Below are 22651 nucleotides of genomic sequence, written 5' to 3'. Positions count from 1 at the left end.
TTTAAGAAATCAGATTTTTCTGTTCTCCAAATTTAAACAATTTAAAGTCATATCAATATCTTACATATGTAGACCTTCAATGGAATACTATGCGGCCATTTAAAGACATAACAAAACCAACAAAAAACAAAACAAAACCCATGTAGTCTAGCCCCTCTTTGGCACAAAATGGAAGGATCTAGGTCGTAATCTGCTCATCATGAACATCAGAGGGAGAAAGCAAATGTACATGATTTGCATGGTAAAAGGAGCTGAAGAAACTCAGGAAGAGAAAATAAATGAAAGTTTCCATGAACAAAGCAAACCACCCAAAAAAGACCTCAGATAGAAAATGAACCGAACTGTTTTGGAAGCACTTTGCCCTGTCCTCCTCCCAGCAAGTCCAGCCCAAGTCCTCTGCTGAAGTTCAATCACTGAGTGCATCAGCATGTGACTTTCGCTGGAGTTGGGGCAGTTAGATCTGTGATTAGACTGAATGGATGCCTGTCCTCTGGAGCCCTAATACCATCAGAATAGTGCCATGCCGTTAACAGAAGGAGGTTGGAAACGGGATACTGCCATTGGGTTCCTGTTTACTCCATAAAGGCAGATTCCTGCAGACCAAATAAACCCATCTATTTGTTTATTGGGGAAAAAAAAAGTCCTATCAAGCTTTTATAAAAAGATTCCCTAGCTGTATATGCAATGAGAAAATCCTTTAGTAAATTCTGCAACAGGTTTTTTTAAAAAATCATTGACATAGCTTATGAGCAGGTAGTTCTAAATAAGCAATAGCTTCATGAAACCTACTTTGAGGATGTTCATTAAAATTTCAGATGTCAACATGATCCTCTCAAGTTCTGTGATCTTCAAATTGAAGTGTTGGTATTTGTAAATATACCTTTAATTGTAAATATACTCACCCCTGGAAATAGTAAAGCTGTTTCAATTTAGAGTCATTTACTCTACCTACTTAGCACCAACATGGTACCAGGCACTGTACTAGGTAGCAAATGTTGAAAAGATCTGGTACGGACCTCAGGAGGGTTACACACCCTAGGCAGGTACTAGATGCAAATGCAGTAGGACAAACAACAAACCAAAGCTTTTGAGTGTTCCCAGCCCTCTCCTTCCTTCAGTCAACTCCCATCCAAGTACTAACCAGGCCCGACCTTGCCTAGCTTCCGAGAACAGACAAGATTGGGCGCATTCAGGGTGGTATGGCCATAGACCCTTCAGTCAACTAAAGAGAATTCAGGCATAATAATTCTTCCATCCTTGGCCTTCTGAGTTTTTGACCTTGGTGTGGATGGGGCAGACTCTCTTAGGGTGGAGAGAGCTCAAAAGGCAGATGGAAAATAAGACAAATTAGAAAAAGAAGTTGTGTCAATCTAACATCACTTGCTAAGGACGTTTCTATCATATAATCTCTCAAGGAATTTCTGTGAATCTGAAAAATCTGTGACAGGATTCACCAAGTTCTATTTCACTTTCTTCTGCCTGGGTATAGAAAGACTACATTTCCCAGCTTCCCTTGACGTTTGATCACGATCATGTGCTGAGTTCTGGCCAGTCGACTGGGAGAGAGCAATTTTATGCTTCTGATATTAAGCATAAAAAGGTAGCGTGGTCTTTTTTTTTTTTTTTCCTTTTCACTCTTCCCCTTTTGCAGAAACCTCGAAGTCCTATATTCTGGATGTTGATGTTACAAGATAGTGGAACCTCCATCAGCTTGGGACCCTGAGAAACTACTGAACAGAGATCTACCCCGTCCCCTTGCGTGTATGACAGAAAAAGATATGTGAGAAATGCAGATTTTCAGAAGCTTTGCTTCAACCTAATTATCCTTTTCACAGTGGTCCAGAGATACAAGTAAAAATTTGGATTGCTTTGAAATTACCTCTTGGCTGTTGAGTTCTGCTCCTTTAATGCACCATTACTCAGAGTCTGGACACCATGGTTCTGGCTTTGTAAGTGTTACCAAAATAAAATATAGTTGTTAAAATAGGGCTATGGACAAGTGCCCTGGAAGCCTGGAGGAAAAAGATGCCAGGCCTGGAAAGGCTAAGTTGGATGCCTGCCCTCTTAATAACACCAAGGATTGCTCAAGACCTTTTTGCAGTCTCTCCACTACCCATCCCACTCCTACCAAGGAAAAAAAAAAAAAGAACAAAGATAAAGCAAAAAAATTTGGTTGGAGGGGGAAAAGAACACTGTCAATTACCCACTGCATCATATTTGGACAAGCAGCAACATTCCAGTTAGCATGGTTATAATACTCCCAGGATAAAAGTAATTAACTGTTGAAGGTTTCCTGGAATCAAGACTGAATAGAGAGGAATCCAGGAACCTCATCAGAGAAAAAGGACATTTATAGGTGATAACATTTAAGGACAGAAATTTCCCCTACCTGAGCTGCAGAGCTAGGGCTGGAGGCATGATCTTTGCCCCTATCCTGCCGATGAGGGTCGGGAACACACCTACCAGCTCCACTACGGTGATGTGTCGAAGATCCAGACCACACTGGGCTTGCTGGAAAAAACACAAAAACAATAGAGGAAGTGTGAGTGTGGCTGAACAAAGAATTCCATGTCAAACTGCAAACTCACAGGAGTGGCACTGTTCTGTTTTGGGAACTTCATTTGCCCACTCCAAACTGTCCTGAAGACAGTTGAGAAATTGGGGTTAAACAAGTAGCTATAAAATCTAAATACCTTCCTAGAGGAATCATTCAGAAATGGCTTGGCAATGAGATTTTGAAAACCTAAGCAAAATGGCAGTGTATGTATTTCCAGATGGGGTGAGACTTTGCATGAGCCAAATTTCCAAAAAGAAAAAAAAAAAGTCCAAGACCACCCCTAGAGGATTCTAATTTTGTCTTTGCAAGGAGGAAGGAATATTTCAGTGTCCCCTCTCTGCCCGTGCTTCCACCCCTCACATCGCCTGCCCTAAGCCCCCCAACACATGAACATAGTGAAGAAACATAGATAAAAGATTTCAACTCTGATCTGATGCCTTGGTTTTTTACATCTGGTGACCTGGTTTGGGTGGTTGCCACCCAGGGACACCCCTTGATGGCCTGGCTCTGGTGGCCAGAGAGGTCAGCATTCCTGGGTCCCATGTGACTTCTTGGTGGGCTACCCCGTCCAGGGCATTGCACAGACAGCAGACCGAAACATACCCCCATTTCTGTGAAAGAGGCCTCATATTTTTGTCCTGGGTCTTCAACCCTAAGAGCGGGCTTCAGGTTTGGCGCACACCTACAGGCCTGCAGGGAGGCTCTCAGAGCCTGTAGGCCAGGGACGCCATCTTTGCACTTTCCCTGTGGAGAGTTCCCCGGCTATGCCCAGACAGGGGAGTTGATACACAGCCCCGCCTACTGCAGATTGAGGCTCCTAGCTCTTCCAGACCAGAAAGCCTGTTTGGGAAACAGAGTTGCCTACAGTGCCCCCACCACCACCCCACCCAGGCAGGAGCCCACATCATAGCTCTACCTGCTGTGGAGTGTGGCCCCCACCTGGCAGGAAGGGTTAGTCACAGCACCTGGGAGTGGCGTGACCTAGCGACTCCTAGGCTGAGAGGTGGGTGGCCAGAGTTGGTGGCTGTCAGAGCCAAGCCAGCGGCCCTGTTCAGCCAGGGAACCTGAGGCCTAAGTCGGCTTGATTCAAGGCCACAAACAGAGCATTGGTGGCAACTGAGCTGCTTCTCCTGCTATGCCCAGGAAGGGAAACGCATTCCCGTGTTACTGAGCACAGCCTTCAGGCCGCCTGACCCAGGATCCTAACCAACACACACAGGCAGCCGTGCCGCCCATCCAACAGCCCTGCTTACAGTGGCACTTGAACAGAGAGCACAGCCCGTTGCTTTCTCTGTCTGCAGACCAAAACTGGTGGCCTCACCTAACCAAAATATTCAGTGCACACTCTTGCCTGATCTGGGTCCCCAGACAATGAACCATGCAGGCCCTGGGTCCCATCCTGCTGCCTTGCCAGGATAGGGAAGCTAATTCATGGTCCCACCTGCTGCTGGGTATAATACCCAGCCCCAAGCATCTAGGAAGCCTGGCCAAAATCCAGGCAATCACGAAACCCATCCTACAGCCTCACTGGGGCAGGGAACCAAGATAGCAGTCCCATCCAGCTGTTCTCAGCCAGCAGTACACCCCCAACCTCAGAGTTCGAACAAATGCCTTGCCTCAACAGACCCTTACAGCAGGGCCCACCTGCCCAAGGATGTGGCCAGAAACCTCAACAGAGCTAGAGCTATCTCCGCCCAAGCGAACCTCAAAAGCCTGCAAAAGGAGATCACTTACTGAAATGAATACATACTGGTGTAAAGATTCAGGGATCATGAAAAAGCAAAGCTGTGTGATACCAAAGTACAGTAATAAAGGTCCAATAACTGACCCTAAGGAAATGGAGAGCTATGAACTGTCAGTTCAGATTAATCCTCTTGAAGAGGTTTAATGACCTACAAGAACAGATAACTAAATGAAATTAGGTAAACCATGAACAAAATAAGTTTCACAAAGAAATATAAACCATGAAAAACATCAGAGCTGAAGAGCAGAATAACTAAACTGAAGAATTTCCATGGAGAGCATCAAAAGGTGACTCACCCATGCAGAAGGGTCAGAAACCTGGAAGAAAGGACATTTCCAATTATCTGGTCAGAGGAACACAAAGGAAAAAATAATGAAAAAGATTGAAGAGAGCCTAAGGGATTTATGGGACACAACAAAAATATTTGCATTTTGGGAACTGAAAAGGGAAAAAATTATATTTAAGTCAGTAATGGCTGATAACTTCCCAAACCTAAGGAAAGAATGAAGACATCCAGATCCCAAAGGACCCCAAATATGTTGAACTCAGATAGGGCTACATCATGAAATACTGTAAGTAAATTGTTAAAAGTCAAACACAAAGATTTTTTAAAGCAGCAAGAGAAAACATAAGTTACATACAAGGGAACCTCCCTAAGACTATCAGTGGATTTCTCAGTAAGACTTTTCAGACCATAAGAGAATAGTATGATATATTCAAAATCTTGGATGGGAAAGAAACTGTCAACCACAAACTATACTCAGTGAAGCTCCACTTCAGAAATGAAAGGAAAAACTAAGAATAGAGTTGCCATATGATCCAGCAATCCCACTCCTGGGCATATATCCAGAGAGAAGTCTAATTTGAAAAGATACATGTACCCCATGTTCACAGCAGCACTGTTTACAATAGCCAAGACATGGAAGCAGCCTAAATGTCCATCAACAGATGAATGGTTAAAGAAGCTGTGATACATACAATGGAATACTGCTCAGCCACAAAGAAGGATAAAATAATGCCATTTGCAGCAATGTGGATGGACTGGGAGATTGTCATTCTAAGTGAAGTAAGTCAGACAGAGAAAGACAAATGCCACATGATATCACTTTAAAAAAAATTGACACAAATGAACTTGTTTACAAAAGAGAAATAGACTCACAGACATAGAAAACAAACTTACGGTTGCCAGGGGGGAAAGGAGGTGGGAAGGAATAAATTGGGAGGTCAAGATTTGCAGATACTGACTACTACAAATAAAATCAACAAGTTTATACTGTATAGCACAGAAAACTATATTCAATGTCTTGTAGTAACCTATAATGAAAAGGAATGTGAAGATATATATATGTATATATGTATGACTAAAACATTATGCTGTACATCAGAAAAAGAAATGAAGGATACTTTCCCAAACAAAAGCTGAGAAAATTCATCACCACTAGACCTGCTTTACAAGAAACACTAAGGAAGTTCTTTGAGCGAAAGTACAGTCAGCACTCCATATCCACGGGTTCCACATCCACAGAGTCAACCAACCATGGACCACGTCCTGTGTGTACAGCCTGAGGATCCACAGATGTGGAACCTACAGATAGAAGACTGACAACAGGATGTGAGCATCCGCAGATTTTGGTATCTGCAGCAGGTCCTGGAACCAATGCCCTGCAGATACTGAGGGATGACCATAAAGGGGTGATAACTGACATCATAAAAGCATAAAAACAGTGTAAAACTCGCTAGTAATTGGAAATATATAGTCAAAGTTGGATTCTGCAACATGGTAAGGGTGGTATGTAATTCATTTATAGCTCTAGTTTAAAAGTTAAAAAACAAACATGGTAAAAATAAGCAGAACTGTAATCATCTATTAGTTACACAATATTAAAGTGTAAATTGTAACATCAAAAACTGAAATTGTGAAGGGGAAGAGGAATAAAAGTGTCAAGCTTGGGACTTTATTGAAGTTAAGTTGATATTAGTTTAAAATAAGGTGTTATTAATTTTTAAGAATTTTTTTATGTAAGCCTCATGGTAACCACAAGGGAAAAAACTGTAGTAATTACAAAAAAGAACATAATACCATACAACATCAACACACAATAAAGCAGGATAGGAAGGAACGGTGGATCCACAGAACAACCAGAGAACAATTAACAAAATGGCAGTAAGTCCTTATTTATCAATAATTACTTTAAACATATGAACAATTACTTTAAATATAAACAGATTCAATTCTCCAAGTGAAAAACAGAATGGCTATGTGGATTTTTCTTAAAAAAAACATCCAATGATATGCTGCTTACAAGAGTCACTTTAGCCTTCAAGACACAAAGTAAAGGGATAAATATTTTAAGCAATTGATAACCCCAAAGAGGCAGGAATAGTTAGACAAAATAGGCTTTAATCAAAAAATGGTTTAAGAAAAACACAAAGAAGTTCATTATATAACGATAAAAAGCATCGATACATCCAGAAGTTGTAACAGCTGTAAATATTTCTGTGCCCAACATCAGAAAACTTAAAAACAAAGCAAAAACTAATAGAGCTAAAAGGATAAACAGCTATACCCTAATAGCGGGGGACTTTAATACCCCACATTCAACAATGGATAGATTATCTAGACAGAGAATCAATAAGGAAACAGCAAATTTGAACACTATAGACCAAATATACCTGACATACACAGAACATCCTATCTGACATCAGCAGAATACACATTCTTTTCAAATGCACATGAAACATTTTCTAGGATAGACCACGTATTAGACCACAAAATAAGTCTTAGAAGATTCAAGACTGAAATCATGCCAAGTATCTTCTGACCACAATGGTATGAAACTGGGAAGTCAAACAAGATGAGACTAGAAATGCACAAATACATGGAAATTAAACAACACTCTCCATAGAATCCATAACACATGGATCAAAGAAGAAATTAGAGAAATTAAAACACATCTTGAGACAAACAAAAACACAACATACCAAAACTTAAGGGATGCAGCACAAGCAGTTGTAAGGGGCAAGTGCACAACAATAAAAACCAACATTAAAAAGCGAGAAATTCCCCACATAAACAACCTAACTCTATTCCTCAAGGAGTTAGAAAAAGAACAAACTGAGCCCAAAGTTAGCAGGAGGAAGGAAATAAAGATTAGAGCAGAAATGAATGAAATTGAGAATAGGGAAACAATAGAAAAGATTAACCAAACTAAGTTAGTTCTTTAAAAAGATAAACAATTTTTTAAAAGATATATAAATTTGACAAACCTTTAGGTAGACTAACCAAGGAAAAAAGAGAACCCAAATCTAAGTTGTGACAAAAGGAGACATTACAACTGATACCACAGAAATACGAAGTTCATAAGAGGCTATTATAAAAACACTCTAAGCCAATAAATTGGACAACCTAGAAGAAATGGAAAAGTTCTTAGAAACATACAAACTGCCAAGAATGAATCGTGAATAGAAAGTCTGAATATAGCAATTACTAGTAAGGAGATTAAATCAGTAATTAAAAATCTCCCAAGGAAGGAAATCCCATGACCAATAAATAGCTTCACTAATGAATTTTACCAAACATTTAAAGAAGAATCAAGACTAATTCTCAAACTCTTCCAAAAAAAAACAAAAACAAAAAGGAAAAGAAGGGAACATTTCCAAACTCATTTTATGAGGCCAGCATTACCCTGATACCAAAGCCAGAAAAGGACACTATCAGAAAAATACAGATCAATATCTGATTAAAACACATGGAAAAATTCTCAAACTACTAGCAAACTGAATTCAGCAGCATATTTCAAGTATCACTCATCGTGATCAAGTGGGATGTATGCCTGGGATGCAAGAATGGCTCAACATACACATGCAGTCAATGTGATACATCAGATTAACAGAATGAAAAAAAATCTCAATAGATGGAGAAAAAGCATTTAACAAAATTCAACATCTTTTCATGATAAAAAAAAATGTAAAACTTGGTATAGACAGAAGGTACCTCAACATAACAAAGGCCATATGTGACTAGCCCACAGCTAACATACTCAATGGTGAAAAGCTGCTAGTGGCATTTTTACGTAAGTAGGAAAAAAATCCTAGATTTTATCTAAAACCACAAAAGACCCCTAATAGCCAAGCCATCCTGAGAAAGAAAAACAAAGCAGGAAGCATCACACTTTGATTTTAAGCTACATCATAAAGGTATGCTAACCACAACAGTGTGGTACTGGCCTAAAAACAGACCCAAAAAATCCAATGCAACAGAATCTAGAGCCCAGAAATAAACTCAGGTATATACAGTCAACTAATACTTGACAAAAGAGCCAAGAATATGAAATGGAGCAAAAAGTTTCTCTTCTATAATTGGCGTGAAAAAAAAATATTCTCATGTAAAAAATGAAACTAATCCCCTATCTTATACTACTTACAAAAATGAATTTTAAATAAAGCCTTGAATGTGACATCTGACAACATGAAAGTCCTTAACAAAAACATAGGAAAAGAAACAGGCTCACAGACTTAGGGGTGGGAAGGGATAAATTTGGGATTTTGAGATTTACAAAATGTTAGTCACTATATATAAAAATAGATTTTAAAAAAAGTTTTTGTACAGCACAGGGAACTATGTTCAGTATCTTGTAATAACCTTTAATGGAAAAAATATCAAAATGAATATATATGTATATGCATGACTGGGACATTGTGCTGTACACCAGAAACTGACATGTTGTAACTGACTGTACTTCAATTAAAAGAAAAACAGGAAAAAGGCTCCTTGATATGGGTCTTGGCAACAGTTCTTTGGATATGACACCTAATGCTATCAACAGAAATGAACAAACAAGTGGTATTACATCAAACTAAAGCTTCTGCACAGCAAAAGAAACGATCAACATGTGAAAAGACAACCTACAAAATGGGGGAAAAAACTGCAAACTGTTTATCTGGTAAGGGGTTAATATTCAGAATATCTAAAGAATTCATACAACTCAATAGAAGATAAATAATCCAATTTAAAAATGGGCAAAAGACCTGAATAGACATTTCTCCAAAGATACATGGGAGGCCAGCAGGTATAAGAAAAGTCGCTCAACATCACTAGTCAATAGGGAAATGCAAATCAAAATCATGAGATACCACCTCATGCCTGTTAGAATGGCCATCATTGAAAAGACAAGAGACACATGCTGCTGAGGGTGTGCAGAAAAGGGAAAGCTCATGCACTGTGGGAGTGCAGGTGGGAATGTAAATTGGTGCAGCCACTACATAAAACAGTACGGTGGTTCCTCAGAAAAGTACATAAAGAACTACCATATAGTCCAGCAATTCCACTTCTGGGTAATCCAAAGAAAAACACTAACTCAAAACGATATGTGCGCCCCCAAGTTCACTGCAGTGTTATTTACAATAGCCACGCTGTGGAAACAACCTCAATGTCCACTGAAGAAGAAGGGAAAAGTGACAGACATGACAGAATGTTATTCAGCCGTGAAGAAGAATGAAATCTTGCCATTTACAACACGGATGGACTTTGAGGGCATCACGTTCAGTGAAATAAGTCAAACAGGAAAATATATGATCTCACTTACATGTGGAATTAAAAAAATATGCAAACAAAAAAAACTAAGCTCGTGGACATCGAGAACAGAATGATTTTTCTTGAGGTAGGGGGTGGGAGTTGGGCCAAGTGGGTGAAGGGATCAAAAGGTACAAATTTCCAGTAATAAAATGAAACAGTTATGGGGACATAATATACAGCCTGGTGACTAGTTAACAATACTGTATTTGAAAGTTGCTAGGAGAGTGGATCTCGAAAGTTCTCATCGTAAGGAAAAAAATACTTTGTCAACTATGTATGGTAATGGCTGTTCACTGGACTATTGTGGTGATCATTTTGCAGTACATACAAGTACTGAATCATTGTGTTGCACACCTGAAAGCGTTATATGTCAATTATACCTCAGTTTTTTAAAAAAAGAGCACGTTCCAGCCCTCTGAGCTGGCCCTCGGCAAGAGCCTCGGGAACGTGACCCACTCAACCATGTGCCAGGAGGTCTCATCACGAGTGGCAGTGGCAACCAGGGAACAAAAAAGTAACTGAAGATGAATACGACTAAATGGGCAAAAATGTAAACTCCTGAATTAAATTAGAACACCACATTTTCACTACAGTTCAACTGAAGCATCTCTGTGTGGGGTGACAGAATTGGTAGAAAAGTTAGAAAAAGTAGAAATACTTTTTTATTATTCTAACTGAATCATTAAGCCAATCAAACCTTTCCTTCAAGGCTCTGGTTAAAATCTCAATGTAAATATGTTGGGGGAAGGAGCACGGGGGGAGTCACATATAAACACCTTGATGCCACATATCTAACTAATTGATTATAAATTTAGCAAGTGCCTGAAGGAATGGGATAGACTAGGACAGGGGTCAGCAAATCTTTTCCATAAAGGGCCAGATAGTAAATATTTTCGGCTTTGTGGGGCTGGAAGGTCTAACTATTCAGTGGTACCATTGCAGCGCTCGAGCAGCCATACAGAATCACAAACCATTGAGCGTTGGCTGTGTTTCAATAAAATTATACTTATGAAAGCCCTAGTTTGCCAAACTGAGGAAAACCCAGTTTGGCTTATGCATTTTTTCCATGGAATTAAGAGGTCAGGAAAAAAAAAAAAGAGGTCAGGAAATGCACAGTCATGGAATAGAGCCTGTAAGGTCAGTTTCCCACAGGAGGGGGAGGGTAGAGCACATGCTTAGCATGCACAAGGTCCTGGGTTCAATCCCCAGTGTCTCCATCAAAAAAATAAATAAACCTAATTACCCTCCCCCCCCAAAAAAACAAAAGAGAACAATTTCCCACACGATGGGGTGCTGTGGGCTTGTGCTACCTGAAGAGCAAGTCCCTAGCTGGGACAAGGGGACACAAGGTGGAGGTAAGGTGGCAGGGATGGAGGGGAAAGATGAATTGGGTTCCTATCAAAGGAGCCCAAGGTGTTTTATATGGCCCTTCAGAGTTCATGGGAAGTCCTTCAAGTACATGGAGAGGATAAACAAAGACATTATTCATTGTCTTTTTTTTTTTTTTTAAAGAGCAAAGATGGGACCAGGGGACTCAAGATCTCATGGATCGAGAGTGCCGAAAGCCTGATCGACATATTTATTAGTATACAGCTCAGAAAAAAATGCGATCAAAGAGGTGGGGCTTTAGATATTTCATGTGATAAGCACTAAGTTCTGCTTTATTATTCGTTGTCTTGATGCTGAAATGAGAATTTAAATTGTAGGCTTTGATTAAACTAAGATTGTTCTCAACACCTAGTTCTAGTCTCTGTAATATAGGAATGAAATATTCCCCCCAAAACAGTGCAGCACCGCGTCCGCGACCCAGGATAACATCCTGCCTCTTTAGTGTTCAAATTGGCCACTCAGCCAGCTTCAGGACAACAATCAAGCAAGTTCTAGTTCAATCCTTTCTGTTTCTAGCTTGTTTCCCCCCACCCTCAAAAGACGCTGCCTCATTTTGTAGCTGCAAAACTTACACAGCTGGGAAGGGCTCATTTCCCAGAAAAGCCTCCCTGAAATGTTAAGGTTCTTAGGAGTCACCTGGGGGGCTTGTTAAAATATAGATTCTGATCCAGTAGGTCTAGGATGGGGATTGAGAATTAGCATTTCTGACCAGCTCACAGGTGATGCTGATCTTACTGGTCAACAGACCACACTTTGAGAACCACTTCCCTAAAAGCTGGTCATCCCTCTCTGGGGAGCTCTGGGAGAGTTGGAAAGCTTCCAGTGGCAGGACCTGGAGCCTGAGGGCTCCTGGATGCCTCTCATCCCTTGAGCAAGCCTTTAGGACAAACGATTGATGCCTCCACCCCAGTCAGATCCTGAACAGGTTCGGCAAAGAACACTGTTCTTTGGCTGGGCCTGGATGGCATGTCAATTAGGCTTCTTAGTGAAGACAAACAAACCTCATTAGTTGGAAAAAGACTGGGTTAGCTCTGGGGAGTCAGTGTTAATCAGGTTATGCCCCAGAAGCAGAAATGAATGGTGGGAGTTTGAAAGTGCCAGTTCCTGCTGCGCACAGTAAATGGATTAGGCACTGAATCTGGCTTTTACTTTTAGTAAAATGACTGGGCCCTTCCTGGTAGAGGGCTCCCTCCCTCCCTGGCCCCCGCGGCAAGGACTCACCTGCAGCATCCCCAGCTGCAGCCGGTAGAGGAGGTTTCGGGCTGTGGGCGTGGACACAATGAGGAGTCTCCTTTTCTCGTAAAACTGATCCAGAAGCGCAGCTGCTGTTCTGACGCCAACGTTGACATTCATGGCTGTAATCAGAAATAACCAGGGGGAGGGTAGAGCTCAGTGGTCGAGTGCACGCTTAGCATGCGCCAGGTTCGATCCCCAGCACCTCCGTTAAGAAATAAATAAGCAAACCTAACTACCTGCCCCCCAAACAAACAAAAGTGCAAAAAAATAACTATACTTCAAATTTTAAAAAATTTTTAGAAAGAAATAGCCAGGTAGGTCAGAAACTCTCTACGGGTTGCGGCTCAACACAGGCCACGACAACACACTGTGTCTAAGAGGTAAAGATTCAACTAGGAGGTCCCAGTTTGTTTGGAAGGTGGTCCCAAGAAGCGCAGGGTCGGAGGGTGGGGAGGTGTGTTAGTGTCCCCTTGCTGCTGACGCTCAGCACCACAAACCTAGAGGCTTAACACACACAAATTCTCTTACAGACACCCTGGGGGGAGAATCTGCTTCCTTGCCTCTTCCCGCATCTAGAGGCCTCCTGCATTCCTCGGTTCTTACGTAGCCTTTCCCCCACCTTCCAAGCCGGCAGCATCGCATCTTCGGGATCTCCCTCCTCTCTGACCCCTGCTTCCCTTATCTTTGACTCGGAGCTCCGCCTCCCTCTTATAAGGTCCCTTGTGATTCCATTGAGCCCACCTGGGTAATCCACGCTACTCACCCCATCGCAAAATCCTTCACTTAATTACACCTGCAAAGTCCCTTTTGCTACTTAAGGTCATATAGTCACAGGTTCTGGGGATTAGGATGTGGGTATCTGTGGGGGAGGGGCACTACTCTCCTTTCTCAGGAAACGAGACAGGGAAGGAAAGAGGTGTGTTCTCTGTACTTTAATGCATGAAATTGCAGAGCCTCGGGCATCTAGCTGATGATGCACCTCTCTCTCTCACGTCACTCTGCATGGCTGGGATTAAAGGAGCATAAAGATGAGAAAACACCAGGAAATGAGAAAAAAGTGGAGTATAGAAAGAAATAAGAGACATGCCCAGAATTTTCTGGCTAGTCCAAATTTCAGTTAGCATTACCCAGCCCAGTTTTTCTTCCTCAGTAGCAACAGCTGACATGTATTGAGAGTTTATCATGTGCTAAGCACCACTCAGCTCCACTGTTCAGTGGATGGCCACGTTTAATCCCTACAACTGCTCAAGTAGTAGGTAAGGCATTTTCTTCCTCATTTAACAGGAGGAGGAAAGATTCCACGTGCCCAAGGTCTGCGTCACTTTCCAGCCAGTGCTGCAAAGCAGGCCTTACAGTATCTGTCTGCAGTAGTGTACTGGCTTTATTAAAACAAACAAACAAACAAAAAACTCTTACACTTGTAGAAGGAAGGAATTTTTAAATAAAATTTTAAAAAACATTTTTTAAAAAGGGTACCTAGAGCAGGACTTCGCTGATTCATAATGGGCCCCAGGTTCCCACCTCCAGCTGCCTCCTTAGAGGAGAGAAATCCGAAGATCCACAGATGCAAAGGAGGGTGGGTGAGATGGGCTGCCCAGGGATTCGCGGACCGCTTTCACCCATCAGATGAAGAGGGATGGCACCGAACCTTTCAAAGGATAGAGAATGAAACCCTCCCTCCTCCCTGTCCTGGAAATCACAGCCAAAGGGTCTTTAGGCTCGGCTGCAGGCTGGGCCGGAGAGCGGACTGCACTCGTACCTGCACAGGTGGGCTCTGCGCCAGACCACGCCAGGTTGGACTGACACACTCGGGCAGGACTGCCCTGCAGCTCGTAGCCGCCGATGCAGGAGAATTCACAGGTGGCCCCGTAATTATCGCCGTCGCTGGAGCACTTCATGTAGCCGTTCTCCGGGGCGTTGAGTTTGCCGCAGCGTCTGACTGTGTGGGACACAAGCCCAGGGCAGGGGTGGGGGTGGTTCAGTGCTGAGCTCCCCACCACAGAGTAACCAGGGAAAGAGCGGGTTCAGAGGCACCAGCTTTGCAACCCGGCTTCTACCTTGGCCCGGGAAACGAGGGAGTGGGTGGGCCTTGGAATGGTCACTGTTCATACCAACGAGACCACTGAGATGAACTGGGTTAGCCCCCTGTGTTATAGAGGAGGACGTGGAATCCAGAAGGGTAAAGAGTAAAGATGGCTAGTAATTAGCTGCCCAAACCATGAGGCATAAAATAAACCTTAAAAACATTTTTTTTAGATACCAAAGCTTCTGGAACACCGAGAACATTGTCTCTTGGTGGCCCAAGCTAGGGGACCAAGCTAACCTCCTTCACAGAAGGACTTACAGACTTTAGCTGGTCACTGAAGGCCCAGGGTGGAAAAGTTACTGAATCATATTCTCCTGGGAAAGCCAGCTGTGGGCTCATGTGGGACTAGCCTACTGCTCTCTCAGACTCCTTAAATGATCTGCCAGCACTGAACCTCATCCAGATTTGGATTGTGAAATTCAGGCAATAGGACGGCACCCACCCCCCAGCCTCATCAGCAGAGGCTAATCCAGAGGGCAAGTATCCCTCCGGTTTGGGGCATTCACATTGGGTTCTTGCTGGAGACTCCGCTTCCCTTTGCTCTTATGGAGAAAAAAAGCCAATAAGCAGTCATCTTACCTCTTACTTTAACTCGAAATTTGCAGGTGCCCTTGTTCTCAGCTCTGTCATAAACTGTGTACTGGATCTTGTGGTCACCTTCCGGAAAATGTGAGCCTGGGGGTAGCCCTTTAAGTATAACGCTTAAAGGGGGAAAAATCAGAAACACCAAAGATGATCATTGTGGGTGTAACAATAATTAGGCCATGATGAGCCTAATGATCAAAGATGCAGACAAACCAAGGGACAGCCATTAGGCCCGTTTCACCACTTCACTTCTCAAAGAATAGAATTTTCTGAGCTTTTCTCTGTTTTGGAAGAGCGGTTTGAAACCAGAAAATGGAAGCCCCCAATTCCTGGGAAGTTTTGATTTATTTTTCTTGCTGGATTGTGGAACAGAGGATGAGAGAGGCTAAGAACCCAGGGCCCAAGTCTTCCCCCCATCCTGCCTTTGTTCCACGGGGGAATCTGTATTTTCTGTGAGGATAATCATTTGAAAGGGTAGTCCAAGCTGTCATTGGCAATTTGGACCTGCAGGGGGCGCTACAACTTTCTCTGCTTTTTCTGTCTGGGTGAGTGGAGACCTTTCCTGACCAAAAGGCAAGTTCACTGTGACTCCTTCGTGATCCTAATAATGATAATAATAAATTATTATCACTTAAGAATATTTAGTCATTTAAAATAATATATTAATATGCAATAATTAATAGAATAATTAATATGATTAATAATATTTAATAATTTAGTAATGAATTATAATAAATCATTATCACCATTGTTCTTTGCACGTACATAAACTACACATGTCAGGCATGTTCTAGGCATTTTACATATATTTATTCAGTTCTCACAACAACCCTATGAGGTGGGCATTATTATCTCCATTTCATAGATGAGGAAATTGTGGCACCAAAAGATCAAGGAACTCGCCAAGGTCACACAGCAAGGGTGACTCCCACGTCTTTCTTCTCGGCTGTCTGACAGGAACGTCTATAGGTACAACATGAGCAAATCCTAGGTTGTGTTTGCTTTTCAACAGATAGATACCTTCCCTTCTCTCTACACTTCTTAGGAGTGATGAGAATATTGGTTAATAAGGGGCATGTGACATTATCATTGTCACCATTGAGGAGAACCTTCCACTCAGGAGGACAAAGTAGTTGTTTACAAGTATGAAGTGAGGGGTGTTAGGAAAGTGCCAGAAATCCCACCATTAGAGACGTGTCACTTTGGTCCTTAGATGCTTTAAGGTCCTCAGGAAGCACAAGTTAAATGCAGATGAACCTGAGAGGGATCATACTTCCAATATGAGTCGCTGCTAACCTCTTGGGGACTCTCATCTGTGACACGCAAATAACAGTCATAAGGAGTAACTAAGGGAACTCACTGGAAGCCCTGGTCTCAGCTTGACACTAGAACCTTCCCTCCTAAAAGGCGACTATATAACAGGAGCTTGCAAAAGACATGGGGGAAGGGGTCACAAGAGAAATGCCGGAGAAGCAAGGAGGCCAAGCGACTGCTGAGAAGGGGACAAGACGGCCTCGTCTGAACTGCTCGTTCTGCGGGAGGGCACGCCCCACAGCATCCTGCTCCAGCCTTCGGGCAGCGGAACTCGGGCAGCGGACAGCTGCTCTGAACGGAGGGCCAGGGGCTGCTGCGATGCTCTTTACAAATGTCACACTTCTACCCATAACACACCGGTTACCCACAAAAATGCCAAGGGGAATAGCCTTGCCAGATAAATAGAATCATCTAGTGACCTGATATTTTGTGTTTATTACACCGGATTTCAATAGCAGTCGCTGTTGTGAAAATCTAAGAACCTATTATGGGCTAGGGCTGGGCCCGGGCATTGTGCTGGGTCCCAAAAGATTCAGAGATTTAAAACCCAATCCCTGATTATATCAACGGTGACTTATTTTTTTTAATCCCAGTTGCCTAAAGTTTCTCCTTAGGGGTTTGTGATGTGTGTATACGACAGCAAATAAATCATTTTCTTAATACTTAAACTTTAACCTTGAGGAGTTACAAGGGGGCACATAACTAAGATTCTCTAAGTTAGACGGTGCACTGGGAAAACATTATCAGGCTGTAGGAACAAAATGTCCTGCTAGGGGTGAGAGACTCAGCCTCTTCCTTGTAAATGTTCTATTATCACTCATAATTGCTTAAAAATGTTTTTTCTTGCCCAGCCGGGGCTGAGAGGATTCTAGAAAGTCTCTCCCTGCTGTATAGCTCATCTGGGGGTAAGTCAGAGGTATTCTCCGTCCAGAGCTGGAAACTCGGTGAGGAGGTCTAACAAGACCATGAACTTTATGCATGTGAATGTGCTGACATGAAGCAGTGGCCTTCAGGGAACATGAAGTCTGATCAGATAGTTGCAGGGGCGCAGGACCAGATGCTAGATTAGAACAACATGTAGCTGGACTTCACCAAAGGGAACCACCCATTTTTAAAAGCATCTGGGATGGATTTCAAACTATTAATGCAGTTGGTCCTGGAGAGTGGGGGGTGAGGTGGGGGCGGTGGGGGGGAGAAGGCAGGAGGCACCTCTTTTTTTATTTTTAAGTCGTGTCTTTAAGGGTTCAATGTGGTCACACGTTTAAAAAGTTAATTAAAGATCAAAAGTTTTGAAAGAAGCAGTTGCCAAAAAACAAGGGATGGAAAAGTTTTGCACTAAACCATACTCACAGAGGACCAGGCAGGGCAGCACTGGGCTCAAACCTGGGAGATGCAGAGGCTTTCCAGGGCGGCCTCGGGCAGGCCCCTGGCAGGCAGTGGGGGGTGAGTCTATCCCTGAATGAACCAGTTGGCTTCCTCTTCCTTCTTCTGTCCCTCCTCTTCTCTTCCTCCCACCACCCCTTCTCCCTTCCTTTTTTTCTTTCAACAAATATTTACTGAGAACCACCTACGTGCTAGGCATGGTGCTGGGCATTAGGGATATGGCCGTGAACATATTGTAGCGGAGACAGGCCATACACAAATACATAAGTAAAATATACACTATTTCAGATGGTGAAGAAAAATAAAGAAATGAATGAGGAATGGCTGAAAGAGGGCTGTGCCGAGCCTAAAAGCATAAATAGACCAGCCTAGATACACGTCCTCACTCTGGGTAGTGAACGTCTCACATAAAAGAGGAGGCATCATTCAAGCTGCCAAGTTGCACTTACTCGGTGAGAATGCCATCAGCTGTGTCTCTTCCCTCGGGGGTCTCCCAGGACACCCGGACAGTCAACTTATTGGGTTCAGCAATGCGTTCCTTCACACTTGGGCACTTGATTCTAGGAGGTTCCATATCTGAAAATATAACCAGGACATTCTCACCATCATCAAGAAATATCTTGTCAACTTGAAGTCCGGCACCCAGCATTTGGCATGCCCAAAGCTCTCGGTGCTCCCCATTTCTGAAGGGCTCCTTCCCCGCTCTGTATTTCTCTTCCCTCGCTTCATCTCGCCTGTTGAGTTTTAAAGACTGAGTACTCACCCGCACGCCACTAAACCTGCCATCAGCTGGCCCTGCTAAGTGTCTTGTCAGGTAATTTATTAGCTACGGCAACTTCCTCCCCATGCTTCAAAACCCTGCCTGCTGACTTGGCAACATGGCAGTTACCCAGCTAGAAGTCATTCAGCCACAGTGAGTCCCTCCTGCTTTAAAGACAGCATCACAGAATACTAGGGAAAGGTGCCTTAGGTATCATCTAGTTTGAGTAAATTCAAGGCAACAAATCTTTAGTGAGTACCTGCCTTCCCCAAGGCATCATCCCAGCTGCTGGGTTTGGGCATGCACAAAGGCAAGAGAATCCCGTGCTTCTCAAAGGGTTTACAGTCTATTAGGGGCATTAGGTTGCCACACATGAAATATGATATGAGGTGGGAAATGGCACTGTTCCAGGTGAGGTAAAAGTAAGTGCCATGGAGGCTTAATGAAGTGACGCGATGCTCTCATTTAACGGATCTGGAAACTAAGGCTCAGAGAGCATAAGTGATTTATTTAAGGCCAGGCATATAAATAATGTAAATTATAACCCAAATTAGAGCACTTTGCCCTGGAACAAGCTCTCTCTCTTCTGGCTATGTCTATTTCCAACATACTCCTCAGTATCTGGAAACAAACAATGATCTGAGTCCATGCTCCCCTCCAACCGCCACTGGACCACATCTATGGTTTTTGTGTTTGGGGACAGCAGTTTTACCTTGGCTCTGGCCATCCAAAGGCCTCCAAAATTTCCCCAGATAATTTCTCTACCTGGTAACAGAATGTCTGTCCCCTCACTATCAAGGATGGGTTGATAATAAGGGTGAGAAGTAAGTGAGATGTCAGTTTCTTACTGGGTAAACTTCACCTTATCATAGCTAAAGTGAAATCACAAGGGGGAATTCAAACTTGGGCAAATTCTACTTGATGATTCTGAACAGATAGAGAATGCATTTAAAGCAGACACAGTAAATGAACAACATTTAGATTTGCACTGCTTTATATATCAACTGGTAATTACTTAAATGCTACCACAACCTGAATGAAAATGAAATGTCATTAGACTCTGAATCACAAACATCTTTGAGAGATGAAATGCGCCAAGTCAAGTCTTCATATACTTTCTCCTCCATCTTGTCTAACAATTTCTCATTGTATTTAGGGTAAGAAATTATGAACAATTTGTTAAACAATTTCATCCTCAGCTATCCAAATTCACTTTCATTCTACGTCATGCTTCAATGGAGTGTAAATTTACAGCCCTAATACACTAATCCTGAATTGAATAACTACCGTATTTCTTCACTATCAATTGTGAGGTGCACCCTAATTTCTGGGATATTAAAATGTGAAAAAATAGGCTTCTTGGAACTGATAAAGTTTCTAAATGCTATGGTGAAGTGGAAGCTGCTTTAAATGTATTAGAGGTGTCTACTTTCAGTTGCTAAGCTTTTTAAAATAATCCTTTTCTTTTTTTACTATGATAGGTGATAGAAGACATACTTTTATCATTCAGATGAACATTTCACAGCTTGGGGTGAATCAGAAAGACAAGTATACAGTACCTGCCCTCTGCTGGCAGTCTCATAATTGGAAAGCATTTTTTAAAAAATTTAAATCAAAAAGAGAGCAGCCAAGGAGAGGAGCTAGATTTCAATGTAGAATTACTTTGTGTTACCGTATTTTCTTGGAGCAACACTGTCAGAGTGAAGACACTGTCAGGCTCTGTGTCATGTAAACTAAACATCTGGATGATATGCTGGGTTTTTTTTTTTCATATAAACTGGGAATACTGACACTGTGACCAAACATCGCTCCAAATGAGGTTATCTGGGTGAAGAGTCTCAGAGCTTCCCAAAGTCAGCTTATGACAGCTAACAATGATCAGTCGAAACTGTCCTAATTTTTCAAAAGCACTGCTCTTCCAAATCAGAAACTAGAAGAAAGAAATCACTAAAAATAATAGCTAATATTTACTGAACCCTCCTACATGCCCACCCCATGCTAGATACCATCCCTGCATTATTTCATTGACTTCTCCCCACCACCCACTAGACTGAGCATTGTTATTCTCATCCTCATTTCTAGACTGGGAAATATTTCCTCTCTTTTGGAATTTCTCTGTGGTCTGGAATTTTAAGACATGATCACATATTTTTAAAATTATTTTAATAAGCTGAACCCTTCCGTGTGTCTGCCTGCTGCTGACCTAGTGTTTTCCTCCATCCTCCGCACACACGCTCTTTCGTGGTCGCCTGCTCTAGCTTCCCCGTAAGTCATCGAAGAGCGGCAGCAGGACTCAGTTCTGTTGCATCCTCAAGCATCATACCCTGTCTTTCAGCTGATGAGACCAGCTGGCCGGCCCTTCGGCAGATGCTCCAGAAACCTAAGCCTATTATTACACAGCCGTGGCCATCATTGCTTTTTAGAAGTTATAAATTTCCATGAATGAAATAAACAAAGTTACTATAGAAACATAATCACGATTCCCTGTTGAGTCAGGATGCCTACAGGGCCAGTTACTGTGTGGAAACCCTGCAACTCTCCTGAAAATCCTGGCCTCTGCCCCACTCATTGGAGCCATTTGACAAACTGTGTCCCTCCTCTGTGCTCTAGTTCCCTCTCTGCATATAAAATGTCAGAAACCAATATATCGCGCTGTATCAACTACTATTTATCTGAGAAGCTAAACTATATACTTGGGGAATATTTAACACGTCTAACCAGTTAGAGGGTAGAAATAAGAAAGAGATCCAAAAGGACAATGTTCTGGCCAACAGATTAAGAAGGAAAAAAAAAAAAAAAACCTTTAAACTCAGGCTATAAATTAACTGCATCCTAAAATGTTTGCTTTAAATAACGTTTTCCAGGTTCCAGGAGACCTGTGTTTGAAGGTGACCACTAGAGGTATGATGAAAAGGTGTTTCAGAACATGACAGTGACGTGTGGCTGAGACTGCCTGACCTGGTGGGGGGTTTCTTCTCTTTCTCCACCTCATTCTAGGGCAAGATGACATTCTTATCTTCAGTAAAGGACCGTCACAGCTGCTCACAGCAAACAGACTCCATTCAATACCCCTTTCCTCTCTGATGTCCTCCACAACCCATTCAAACTGGCTTTTAAAAAACATTTTAATTAATTACTTTAGGGCTTGGGGGGGTAATTAGGTTTGTTTATTTAGTTTTTTCGTTAAATGGAGGCACTGAGGATTGAACCCAATGCATGCTAAGCATGCACTCTACCACTAAGCTATACCCTCCCCTGCTAAACTGGCTTTTTAACTGCTGTTTCTCTCCCTTCTTTTAGCCTTTGATCTTTCACACCAACTTCCTCTCAATCTGTATAGTCTATGTGGCAGAGACCAGTGGTTGTTCACCCGCTCTCTGATTCCCCTTCTTTTAGCGCAGAAGTTTCCCTGGGTCTGTGGCCTTTCAGAAAGAATACTGTATTTCCCGGCCTCCTCTGAAGTTTGATGTGGCCTCATGAAGTTAGGTGGGTCCCACCGGTTGTGAGAAAAAGTAATGTGTGCAACTTCTGGGTTGTGCTTTTAAAAAAAGGTGTGTATGTGGGGAGGGGGCCTCCACTTTTTCTTTCTCCTCCACTCCACTTTAAAAACATTTTTTATTATTATTTATTCATTTATTTTTGGGTGGTAATTAGGTTCATTTAACTTATTTATTTTTAGAGTGGGTACTGGGGATCGAACCCAGGATCCTGTGCATGCGCTCTACCACTTGAGCTATATCCTGCCCCCACCTCCTCCACTCCACTTTGAATGTGCATGAGCTGGGAAGCTGGAACTGCCATCTAAGGAAGTCCAATTATCTGACTGGAGAGGGCACGTGGAGAAAATGAGATATGATGTAGGGAGACAGAGAGAGAAAGAGAGTCAACGCCAGCCAGTTGAGCCACCTCGGAGTGAGATGCCAGACATGGGAGTGATGCCCTCTTGCATCCTCCAGCCCCTCAGTCAGGCACCTCAGCCATTACTATGTGGGACAGAGATGAGCTGTCGCCACCCAGCCCTG

At 42.6% G+C, this 22651-nt stretch overlaps 1 protein-coding gene across 2 annotated transcripts in view; it reads right to left on the bottom strand.

Annotated features, from left to right (window-relative positions):
- Nucleotides 1-22651, bottom strand: part of SRPX (sushi repeat containing protein X-linked) — a 93678-nt gene that overhangs the window by 9783 nt on the left and 61244 nt on the right. For both annotated transcript variants that reach the window (XM_031445493.2, XM_031445494.2), the window contains 5 exons: nucleotides 18319-18445; nucleotides 15167-15288; nucleotides 14261-14440; nucleotides 12487-12620; nucleotides 2390-2511 (listed from right to left, as the gene is read on the bottom strand). In XM_031445493.2, coding sequence (XP_031301353.2) covers nucleotides 2390-2511; nucleotides 12487-12620; nucleotides 14261-14440; nucleotides 15167-15288; nucleotides 18319-18445 — 685 coding nt within the window. The remainder of the gene's footprint in view (nucleotides 1-2389; nucleotides 2512-12486; nucleotides 12621-14260; nucleotides 14441-15166; nucleotides 15289-18318; nucleotides 18446-22651) is intronic.

The sequence above is a fragment of the Camelus dromedarius genome, chromosome X (genome assembly GCF_036321535.1).
Source record: "Camelus dromedarius isolate mCamDro1 chromosome X, mCamDro1.pat, whole genome shotgun sequence".
NCBI classification, from domain to species: domain Eukaryota; kingdom Metazoa; phylum Chordata; class Mammalia; order Artiodactyla; family Camelidae; genus Camelus; species Camelus dromedarius.
This window is presented reverse-complemented; position numbering and strand designations above follow the sequence as displayed.